The sequence below is a fragment of the Urocampus carinirostris genome, chromosome 3 (genome assembly GCF_059441175.1).
Source record: "Urocampus carinirostris isolate Australia breed hairy pipefish chromosome 3, RoL_Ucar_1.0, whole genome shotgun sequence".
NCBI lineage: Eukaryota > Metazoa > Chordata > Actinopteri > Syngnathiformes > Syngnathidae > Urocampus > Urocampus carinirostris.
The window spans coordinates 3,652,113-3,664,612 of record NC_142351.1 but is presented as its reverse complement, the minus strand read 5'-3'; the positions used below and the strand labels follow the sequence as shown (position 1 = coordinate 3,664,612).

Genomic DNA, 12,500 nt, shown 5'->3' with positions numbered 1-12,500 from the left:
AGAAGAGAAAAGGGGCGCACACTCGATCCGGAGATCGTTGGTAGAGGGAGTAGGTTGCTCAGACGCGGAAGTGGGACTTCCGTGGCGAGCGATGGCGGTGTCGGGAACGGAAAACGTTGAAAACCAGGAGAGGAGAGTAGCCGTGGTCGAGATCAAACAGATCGTAGCGGGAGAAAAACAAGTGCAAAAACACAGGACAGGCAAAAAAGGGCTTGTTGTGTAGAAACGGAGATTCGCAGACAGACCGACAAAAGGCGAATGACAAGACATTGTCTAAATTCTGACAGGGAGCCAATCTGTCAACGAGCTTCAGCCGGCGCCCACGGGCGGGGCCAACTGGGCGCCATGGCAACCGTGACAGCGGAATCGACAACAACAGAAAAGGAACTTACGTCGGCTGTAATTTCGAGCGCAGGCAGTGTCGAGGAAAAAACAATTCGATGGCCGGGACCAATGTTCCCTGTAATTTTCCTTACGGGTCTGAGCGTTCACACAAAGTCGGTGAGCAACACTTGAAACAACAGTGAGCAACTGCAATCCCAATAGTGGCAACTAAATCATTATCAAACATGTCCAAAACTTGACATCAGGTTACATTTTGCTGAGTTTCCGGCAATGCAAAATGATTTTTCTCTTTTGAATGAATTGACTCATGTACGGTTGCAAAGGTTGCAGGCTCACAAACGTCGTTTGTTTTTACAATTCTTTCACAAGATTTCCCATCTCTTTTTTTCCTGGTATAATTTGTCGCATAGTACTATTATTTTTCGGGGCTTATTTAGTCGGTTACAAGATACACAACTGTATTTAATATCATTTTTTAGTGGAAGTATAATCTTGGCAACAAGATTCACTTGATAGAATTGGAAATTATTTGAATGCAACACAAACTTTTTCTTCTTTTTCCCGTTTTTTTTCTACTTTTTTTAAAAGTTCCTAGCTGTTACTTTTTCCTTTTGTTCTCTATTTACTTTTTTCCTTTGTTTCTTTCTTTTCTTTTTTTCTGTCTTTTTTCTAATTTTTTCCTCTTTTTTTTACTTTTACTTTTTGTTTCTTTTTTTCTCAGCTTTTCACTACTTTTTCATTTTGCTATTTTTTCTTTTTGTTCTATTCCCCCCTTCCTTTAAGTCATTGTGTGCATAATTTTACATAATATTTGGTCATGTTGGGATTAAAGAAGCAAAAACAACCTGAAGAGCCGTTTAGGACCCGAAAGAGCCGGTTCATTTTAGTGAGCCGAGCCAAAGAAGCCGGTTCTCGAAAAACTCTACTGACTTTACTCAACGCCGTTCTACTTCGGCTTCAAAATACCGCATTTAAATCACAGCGACAGGGGAACCTGTGTATTTTTACCTTCATCACTGTAACTCTGACTTAATTCGCTTCTTAATTAGCAATTTGAGCCCTCATTTTTGTGAGCTGGCTAAATTTTCTTGTGCGCTGAGAATGTGCGGGCAGTGCGCAATTGCTTAGAGGGAACATTGGCCGGGACGGAGGAGCAAATACGTAAACGGGTTTAGAAAAGAGGTCGGCACCGGGAATCAGACGGCAAAACAGAGCAGGATTGAGTCAGCAGTCAAAAGGGCTTGCCTAGCGTGTAGCTTAGGTTCGCAGACGAACCGACAATTGTTGACAAGGAGGCGGGGGTATAAAAACAGGTCAGCAGCCATTGCCGGAGCAAACTCAGGACCGAAAATGCAGACGGAAAACCAAGATAACATTCCCCTAATGCCATTTTATGCCCTTGCAGCCGAATGTCTCCTGGACTCGCCCCGACAACCTCTCTTGGGCCCCGAAGAGCTCCCGGGTCAGAGCTACGACGCGGTGCGCCAGTGTCGCCTGGCGTTCGGGCCGGAATACACCGTTTGCCCCGGGATGGACGTGTGTTCTCGGCTGTGGTGCGCCGTAATTCGCCAGGGACAGATGGTGTGTCTCACAAAGAAGTTACCGGCCGTGGAAGGAACACCCTGTGGCAAAGGGCGCATCTGCCTACAGGGCAAATGTGTGGACAAAACGCGCAAGAGACATTACACGGTGAGGGTTTGATTCCCTGGAGAATAGATAGATAGATAGATAGATAGATAGATAGATAGATAGATAGATAGATAGATAGATAGATAGATAGATAGATAGATAGATAGATAGATAGATAGATAGATAGATAGATAGATAGATAGATGGATGGATGGATGGATAGATAGATAGATAGATAGATGGATAGATAGATAGATAGATAGATAGATAGATGTCTAGATAGATAGATAGATAGATAGATGTCTAGATAGATAGATAGATAGATAGATAGATAGATAGATAGATAGATAGATAGATAGATAGATAGATAGATAGATAGATAGAGAAGGAAAACGTCGTAGCGCCGAACAGGTTTTGATATTTTTGGTGATGGGTAATGAAATTTGATTTATTTCGGGTGCGACATGATTTGACCTGGAAGACTGGAGTAGCAGTTGGATGCAAGGATTGGTATGTTCTAAGACACAGGTGTCTAACAGGCCAGATCAGGCCCGCTAAGGGATTGAATCCAGCCCGCGAGACAACACTCAGAGAAGCGCAAGAGAAAAACAAGCTGCAGGTTGAAATATGTCAACTAGATGTTGTCAAAGCCAGATGCCTCTCACAAAGACACTGTACCTGTATTTATTTCTCTCTCTCTCTCTCTCTCTCCCTCTCTCTTTTCCACCCCTTTTCTCCCACTCTGTCTCCGTCTCTTTCACTCTCTGTGTCTCTCTTTTTCTCTTCCTTTGTTGATCTTTGTCTCTTTCTCTCTCTGTGTCCTTTAACCTCTTTTGCTCTTACTTCCTTTTCTTTCTTTTCTCTTTCTCTCTTTATACCCTTTGCGCTTTCTTTTCCCTTTTCTCTCCTTCTGTTTTTATAGTTCTCTTTGGATTTCTTTCTTTCTCTCCCTTTCTTTTCCCCCTCTCTAACAACTTTTTATCTTTTGTTTCTCACGCTCTCTCCCTCTCTCGCTTTTCCTTTCTTTATCTCCTTTTCCCTCCCTCTTTCTCTTATTTCTTTATCTCTTTTTCTTCTCTTTAATCTACTAGTCCGGCCCCCGACAGAATATTTGTTCTATCGTGTGGCCCCCGAGTTCAAATGAGTTTGACACCCCTGCTCTAAGAAGGTTCCTTGCCTTATTTTTGATAATAGTCCCGATCGTTGATTGGCTAAGGCCATGCCACTTTGCTCGGGTAGTGATTCGTGTGCCTTCTTCGTATTTCTTGATCATAGCAAGCTTAGTTTCCATGGTTACATACTTTCCAACACTGCCACTTTATACATTTACATATCATCTGAGTCATTGTCAGTTCGAACTAGTAGTTTCCTCTAATCCACAAGGAACGGTGATAAGTGAATGCTACTTGATATGTTGCCCCGGCAAGAAATATTGGGATAACAGTAGAGTATACTCGTTTTCTTTTGGCGCAGTAGTAAACATATGCTTGTCTCTGTAATCGGCAACAGACCGTATAGTAGTTGCTATTTTAAACAGTCATATGGTCTGAAAACTGAGACGATCTGGATTAGAGCTGAAACGGGTTGAGACCATATTGGTCCAACAACAAAAAAATTTGAAATGATCAAAAAGTGTATGAAATATGAGGAAAACAAATGAATTGACGGGTATGGAACAGCATATCATCTAGGAGTTTCCTCTAATCCACAAGGAACGATGATAAGTGAATGCAACTTGATATGTTCCTCCGGCAAGAGATATTGGGATACTCGTTTTCTTTTGGCGCAGCAGTAAATATGTGCTCGTCTCGGTAATCGGTATCAGACTTTATAGTAGTTGCTATTTTAAATACCATAAAATCCGGACTATAGAGCGCACCTGTTTATAAGCCGCACCCACCACTTTTTAAGTGATTTGGCACTTTTGTACTTACACAAGCCGCACCTGTATATAAGCCGCGTGCGCACGCATTAAAACTTGCGGCACAATCACAAGTTTAACCCAGACCAGGCTGTAAATTCCACGATTATAACTAAATAAATAGTAGACAATACTAGGACCACAATCGGCATTATGAATAGAAAATGATACCCGTAATTAACGTATGATGCAGACTTGTAAAGTCCGGGTCCCGTTGAAAGTAATCCAAGGAAACAAAATTTATATTTCCAAAGTTAAGGGTGGGAAAAATACATATCCACTATTATCCGCTGCGACAACAGACAGATCTACCGGTAACTTCGCTTTACCCCACTTCCCATCAGCCCGCGTTTGCTCCACCCCTTCTTTTTGATTCGCTCGTAGAACACGTAACAGAATAAATCTCTAAAATAAATACCTGGCACCATTGGCAATCTACAGCCCAACACCTCAGGCGGTTGGTGCCTAGTGTGCCCCAGGCTTAAGACTGATCATGTTAGGGTCTGAAATACCCCCTACCACCAGAGGGCCCCAACCGGGGTTTGAACTGGACACAAAGGTGTCCAATTATCACACACTTGTGCCCAATTAGCTAGAACACTTTGAAAGGACATTTTTAACAGGGTGTCGAGACATTGAGTTATTTTATTCCTACATCACGCCAGTTTTTTTTTGTTTCTGTTTTTTTCTTTGTTACTTTGCTCATTGCAGTTTCTATTTCCGTTTTTTTTTTCTTTTGGGTTCTTGTCGGTCAGTCTTGTCAGCTGCTTCGTGCTCATTTCTTTGTTTGTTACTTTGGTCTTAGCCGTCCTTGTTTCGACTACCTCTGTTCCGGTTCCTACCTCCCCCCGCATGGGTCCATCACCGTCCAAACATTTCCTTTTTCCTCTGTGCCGCAGTCATCCAACCACGGCAGCTGGAGCTCCTGGGGTTCTTGGGGGTCGTGTAGCAGAACCTGTGGGGGCGGAGTGCAGTTTGCCCAGCGACTGTGCAACAACCCACCACCGAGGAACAACGGACGATACTGCACCGGGAAGAGAGCCATCTACCGCTCCTGCAACGTTATACCATGCCCACCATCAAGTGAGTGCAGCATCGTGTGTTTTTCGGAGTTTGGAACCACCACAGCATACAGCCCGCGTGCCAAATGATTGATTTTATCCGGACGGACGAAAATTCTGTAAGTCGGGGGTCGGGAACCTTTTTAACCCAGAGAGCTATTAATGTCAGGATCAGGACGGAGATAGGACCCACTCACGTAACGTTTCTAATGTGACTGTTAGCGTCAACTCGTTAGCATGTAGTTGTTAGCATATACTAATTAGCATTTAGTCATTAGCATCAACTCATTAGCATCTCATCTCATCTCATTAGCTGTACCGCTTATCCTTATTAGGGTCGCGGGGCTCATTAGCATTTACTCTTTATAATGTTTTTGTTAGCACTCGCTATCATGTAGGTATTAGCAATTTGTTGTTAGCGTGTAGTCATTATCATGTTGCTGTTAGCGTCAACTCGTTAGCATGTAGTTGTTAGCATCTACTCCTTAGCATTTAGTCATTAGCATCAACTCATTAGCATTTACTCTTTATCATGTACTTGTTAGCACTCGTTAACATGTAGGTATTAGCAATTCGTTGTTAGCGTGTAGTCATTATCATGTTGCTGTTAGCGTCAACTCGTTAGCATGTAGTTGTTAGCATCTACTCCCTAGCATTTAGTCATTAGCATCAACTCATTAGTATTTACTCTTTATAATATACTTGTTAGCACTCGTTAGCATGTAGGTATTAGCATGCTGTTGTTAGCGTGTAGTCATAAGCATGTTGCCCTTAGTGTCAACTCGTTAGCATGTAGTTGTTAGCATCTACTCGCTAGCATTTAGTCATTAGCATCAACTTGTTAGCATTTACTCTTAATCGTGTACTTGTTAGCACTCGTTAGCATGTAGGTATTAGCATGCTGTTGTTAGCGTTTAGTCATTATCATGTTGCTGTTAGCGTCAACTCGTTAGCATGTAGTTGTTAGCATCTACTCCCTAACATTTAGTCATTAGCATCAACTCAGTAGCATTTACGCTTAATCATGTACTTGTTAGCACGCGTTAGCATGTAGGTATTAGCATGCTGTTGTGAGCGTTTAGTCATAACCATGTTGCTGTTAGCGTCAACTCGTTAGCATGTAGTTGTTAGCATCTACTCCTTAGCATTTAGTCATTAGCATTAACTCATTAGCATTTACTCTTTATCATGTACTTGTTAGCACTCGTTAGCATGTAGGTATTAGCAATTCGTTGTTAGCGTGTAGTCATTATCATGTTGCTGTTAGCGTCAACTCGTTAGCAGGTAGTTGGTAGCATCTACTGGTTAGTATTTAGTCATTAGCATCAACTCATTAGCATTTATTCTTTATCATGTACTTGTTAGCACTCATTAGCATGTAGGTATTAGCAATTTGTTGTTAGCGTGTAGTCATTATCATGTTGCTGTTAGCGTCAACTCGTTAGCGTGTAGTTGTTAGCATCTACTCCCTAGCATTTAGTCATTAGCATCAACTCATTAGTATTTACTCTTTATAATATACTTTTTAGCACTCGTTAGCATGTAGGTATTAGCATGCTGTTGTTAGCGTGTAGTCATAAGCATGTTGCCCTTAGTGTCAACTCGTTAGCATGTAGTTGTTAGCATCTACTCACTAGCATTTAGTCATTAGCATCAACTCGTTAGCATTTACTCTTCATCATGTACTTGTTAGCACTCGTTAGCATGTAGGTATTAGCATGCTGTTGTTAGCGTTTAGTCATAACCATGTTGCTGTTAGCGTCAACTCGTTAGCATGTAGTTGTTAGCATCTACTTGTTAGCATTTAGTCATTAGTATCAACTAATTAGCATTTACTCTTTATCTTGTACTTGTTAGCACTCGTTGGCATGTAGGTATTAGCATGTTGTTGTTAGTGTGTAGTCATAAGTATGTTGTTGTTAGCGTCTAATCGTTAGCATGTAGTCAATAGCATTTACTTTTTAGCATTTGCCTGTGAGTATTTAGTTATTAGCATCAATTCATTAGCATTTACTCTTTATCATGTACTTGTTAGCACTCGTTAGCATGTAGGTATTAGCAATTTGTTGTTAGCGTGTTGTCATTATCATGTTGCTGTTAGCGTCAACTCGTTAGCATGTAGTTGTTAGCATCTACTCCTTAGCATTTAGTCATTAGGATCAACTCATTAGCATTTACTCTTAATCGTGTACTTGTTAGCACTCGTTAGCATGTAGGTATTGACATGTTGTTGTTAGTGTGTAGTCATAAGCATGTTGCCGTTAGCGTCAACTCGTTAGCATGTAGTTGTTAGCATCTACTTGTTAGCATTTAGTCATTAGCATCAACTCATTAGCATTGACTCTTTATCATGTACTTGTTAACACTCGTTAGCATGTAGGTATTAGCATGCTGTTGTTAGCGTTTAGTCATAACCATGTTGCTGTCAGCGTCAACTCGTTAGCATGTAGATGTTAGCATCTACTTGCTAGCATTTAGTCATTAGCATCAACTCGTTAGCATTTACTCTTTATGATGTACTTGTTAGCACTCGTTAGCATGTAGGTATTAGCAATTCGTTGTTAGCTTGTAGTCATTATCATGTTGCTGTTAGCGTCAACTCGTTAACATGTAGTTGTTAGCATCTACTCCTTAGCATTTAGTCACTAGCATCAACTCGTTAGCATTTACTCTTTATGATGTACTTGTTAGCACTCGTTAGCATGTAGGTATTAGCATGCTGTTGTTAGCGTTTAGTCATAACCATGTTGCTGTTAGCGTCAACTCGTTAGCATGTAGTTGTTAGCATCTACTCCTTAGCATTTAGTCATTAGTATCAACTCATTAGCATTTACTCTTTATCATGTACTTGTTAGCACTCGTTAGCATGTAGGTGTTAGCATGTCGTTGTTAGTGTCTAGTAATCAGCATGTTGCCCTTGGTGTCAACTCGTTAGCGTGTAGTTGTTAGCATCTATTCGTTAGCATTTAGTCATTAGCATCATCTCATTAGCATTTACTCTTTATCATGTACTTGTTAGCACTCGTTAGCATGTAGGTGTTAGCATGTCGTTGTTAGTGTGTAGTCATAAGCATGTTGCCGTTGGCGTCAACTCATTAGCATGTAGTTGTTAGCATCTACTCGTTAGCATTCAGTCATTAGCATCAACTCAGTAGCATTTACTCTTTTTCATGTACTTGTTAGCACTCGTTAGCATGTAGGTGTTAGCATGTCGTTGTTAGTGTGTAGTAATCAGCATGTTGCCCTTGGTGTCAACTCGTTAGCGTGTAGTTGTTAGCATCTATTCGTTAGCATTTAGTCATTAGCATCATCTCATTAGCATTTACTCTTTATCATGTACTTGTTAGCACTCGTTAGCATGTAGGTATTAGCAATTTGTTGTTAGCGTGTTGTCATTATCATGTTGCTGTTAGCGTCAACTCGTTAGCATGTAGTTGTTAGCATCTACTCCTTAGCATTTAGTCATTAGGATCAACTCATTAGCATTTACTCTTAATCGTGTACTTGTTAGCACTCGTTAGCATGTAGGTATTGACATGTTGTTGTTAGTGTGTAGTCATAAGCATGTTGCCGTTAGCGTCAACTCGTTAGCATGTAGTTGTTAGCATCTACTTGTTAGCATTTAGTCATTAGCATCAACTCATTAGCATTGACTCTTTATCATGTACTTGTTAACACTCGTTAGCATGTAGGTATTAGCATGCTGTTGTTAGCGTTTAGTCATAACCATGTTGCTGTCAGCGTCAACTCGTTAGCATGTAGATGTTAGCATCTACTTGCTAGCATTTAGTCATTAGCATCAACTCGTTAGCATTTACTCTTTATGATGTACTTGTTAGCACTCGTTAGCATGTAGGTATTAGCAATTCGTTGTTAGCTTGTAGTCATTATCATGTTGCTGTTAGCGTCAACTCGTTAACATGTAGTTGTTAGCATCTACTCCTTAGCATTTAGTCACTAGCATCAACTCGTTAGCATTTACTCTTTATGATGTACTTGTTAGCACTCGTTAGCATGTAGGTATTAGCATGCTGTTGTTAGCGTTTAGTCATAACCATGTTGCTGTTAGCGTCAACTCGTTAGCATGTAGTTGTTAGCATCTACTCCTTAGCATTTAGTCATTAGTATCAACTCATTAGCATTTACTCTTTATCATGTACTTGTTAGCACTCGTTAGCATGTAGGTGTTAGCATGTCGTTGTTAGTGTCTAGTAATCAGCATGTTGCCCTTGGTGTCAACTCGTTAGCGTGTAGTTGTTAGCATCTATTCGTTAGCATTTAGTCATTAGCATCATCTCATTAGCATTTACTCTTTATCATGTACTTGTTAGCACTCGTTAGCATGTAGGTGTTAGCATGTCGTTGTTAGTGTGTAGTCATAAGCATGTTGCCGTTGGCGTCAACTCATTAGCATGTAGTTGTTAGCATCTACTCGTTAGCATTCAGTCATTAGCATCAACTCAGTAGCATTTACTCTTTTTCATGTACTTGTTAGCACTCGTTAGCATGTAGGTGTTAGCATGTCGTTGTTAGTGTGTAGTAATCAGCATGTTGCCCTTGGTGTCAACTCGTTAGCGTGTAGTTGTTAGCATCTATTCGTTAGCATTTAGTCATTAGCATCATCTCATTAGCATTTACTCTTTATCATGTACTTGTTAGCACTCGTTAGCATGTAGGTGTTAGCATGTCGTTGTTAGTGTGTAGTCATAAGCATGTTGCCGTTGGCGTCAACTCATTAGCATGTAGTTGTTAGCATCTACTCGTTAGCATTTAGTCATTAGCATCAACTCAGTAGCATTTACTCTTTTTCATGTACTTGTTAGCACTCGTTAGCATGTAGGTATTAGTATGTTGTTGTTAGTGGTTAGTCATAAGCATGTTGCTGTTAGCGTCAACTTGTTAGCATGTAGTGTTTACCATCTACTTGTTAGCATTCAGTCATTAGCATCAACTCGTTAGCATTTACTCTTCATCATGTACTTGTTAGGGAAAGGCCCCCGATCCAAATTGAGTCTGACACGCCTGAGGTACCGATACAAACTGTTTCCTTTGATACCGTCCCCCTCTAGATAAGAGTTTCCGTCAGGAGCAATGCGAGGTCCGCAACGGCCCCCAGACGGACCCCAAAGGGGTGAAGACCTTTGTGGAGTGGGTTCCCAAATATGCCGGAGTTCTCCCGAAAGACGTCTGCAAACTCACCTGCAGAGCAAAGGGAACCGGGTACTACGTGGTGTTCTCTCACAGGGTGAGTTTTTGACCCCGACTCTGTAAACGTTCCCGAGGCGAAGACCCTCACCGGGTTTTGTATTCAGGTGATCGACGGGACGGAATGCCGTCCGTACAGCAGCTCGGTGTGCGTGAAGGGAAAGTGCCTGCGGACGGGATGCGACGGAATCATAGGCTCCAAACTTCAGTTCGACAAGTGCGGAATTTGCGGAGGGGACAGCACCGGCTGCGTCCGGGTGGTGGGCAACTTTACCAAGAGAAGGTAATCATCTACTTGTTAGCATGTAGTCATTAGCATCTACTCGTCAGCATTTAGTCATTAGCGTCAACTCAGTAGCATTTACTCTTTATCATGTACTTGTTAGCACTCGTAGCGTGTAGTCATTAACATGTGGCCGTTAGCGTCTACTGGTTAGCATGTAGTTGTTAGCATTTACTTGTTATCATTTAGTCATTAGCCTCAACTCATTAGCGTTTACTCTTTATCATGTACTTGCACTCGTTAGAGTGTAGGTTTTAGCACATTGTTGTTAGTGTGTAGTCATAAGCATGTTGTCGTTAGCATCTACTTGCTAGCATGTAGTCAATAGCATTTACTTTTCAGCATTTGCTTATGAGCATTTAGTCATTAGCATCAACTCAGTAGCATTTACTCTTTATCATGTACTTGTTAGCACTCGTTATCATGTAGGTGTTAGCGTGTAGTTGTCAGCGTGTAGTCATAAACATGTTGCCGTTAGCTTTTACTCATAAGCATATAGTCGAAGCATGTAGTGGTTAGCATCTCCTCGTTACATTTACCCATTAGCAATTACTCATTAGCAACAACTCATTAGCATGTAGGTGTGAACATGTTAATAGCATGTAGTCGATTGCCTGTAGTCAATAGCATTTACTCCTTAGCATTTACCCGTCAGCATCAACTCATTAGCCTTTACCCTCTAGCATGTACTCCTTAGCACTCACTAGCATGTAAGTGTTATCTTGTCGTTTGTTAGCATGTAGTCATTAGTAGGCTGCCATAAGAGTCTGCTCATTAGCATGTAGTCAAACGCATCTGGTCGTTAGCATCTACTCGTTAGCATTCACCCATCAGCATTAACTCATTAGCATAGACTCATTAGCATTTACTCTCTGGCGTGTACCTGTTAGCACTCATTCGCATGTAGGTGTTAGCGTATCTTTGTTAGTGTGTAGTCATTAGCAAGTCGCCGTTACCATCTACTCATTAGCATTTAGTCATTAGCATCAACTCATTAGCATTTACTCTTTATCATGTACTCGTTAGCACTCGTTAGCATGTAGGTGTTAGTATGTTGTTGTTAGTGTGTAGTCACCAGGTTGGAATGAATGTTTGATGAATGTGAGTGTGTTCTTGCTTCCATGTTATTACCGTATTTTCCGCACTATAAGGCGCACCGGGTTGTTGGGCGCACCCCGAAAAAATTGTTTTTGGTCCTATTTTTGACATACATAAGGCGCACCGGATTATAAGGCGCTACAATGGAAACGTCGACAAAACAGTCAGATGGTTCAGTCCAACTGATTACCCCCTTAACATTCCCAAAGCTTGCAAAGACGCAAATACGTGTCGAGAACACGTGCGGATGCGGTGTCCGTAAGATGTCACTCAAATGCAACGTTCCATCATTTGGAAGGTTAAAGTCTTGGGATTCAAGAAATGCCAACCATTCCTTAGTTTCTATTTTCTTTTTCGCTCGCAACTTTACTGTGCCTATGACAATAAACACTTGGAATTGAGTTGAATTTAAAAATAGACACTCCATTCCATCCATTATCTCCACCGCTTATCACAGAAACATCGAGTTCAGTCTAAAACAAGATACAGGGATAATATATAACCGGAGTAGCTCACCGAAGTCGTTGTGTTCATAATAATGGGCAGCCAATGTCCTCTTATATCCGTGAGTGTAGTAAATCCAGGAGAATCAAATATTTACAAATACAGTATAGTAAAAAATGCTTTCTCTATGCCGTCAACCCAACGTGCTATTCACATTCATCTTTTTCGGCCAATTGCAGGCTTTGTTTTGCCGTTTAAGCCAATGCCAGCCTGTAAATGATAAAAAGGATCCGCCCCTTGACCTCCGAATAACTTTAGCCAATAGTGATCGAGTCAACTGATGATTGACACATCTTTTTTGGCCAATTGCAGGCTTTGTTTTGCCGTTTAAGCCAATGCCAGCCTGTAAATGATAAAAAGGATCCGCCTCTTGACCTCCGACTAACTTTAGCCAATAGTGATCGATTCAAATGATGATTGACACATTGGTTGGCCAATGAAACGCCGGTATATA

At 41.2% G+C, this 12,500-nt stretch overlaps 1 protein-coding gene across 1 annotated transcript in view; it reads left to right on the top strand.

Annotated features, from left to right (window-relative positions):
- The window catches only part of LOC148368370 (A disintegrin and metalloproteinase with thrombospondin motifs 5-like), a 60,155-nt gene that overhangs the window by 38,416 nt on the left and 9,239 nt on the right, over positions 1 to 12,500 (top strand). Inside the window, exons 4-7 of the mRNA XM_088329735.1 lie at positions 1,751 to 2,034; positions 4,795 to 4,978; positions 10,026 to 10,201; positions 10,269 to 10,444. Of these exons, the coding sequence (XP_088185861.1) occupies positions 1,751 to 2,034; positions 4,795 to 4,978; positions 10,026 to 10,201; positions 10,269 to 10,444 (820 nt within the window). The remainder of the gene's footprint in view (positions 1 to 1,750; positions 2,035 to 4,794; positions 4,979 to 10,025; positions 10,202 to 10,268; positions 10,445 to 12,500) is intronic.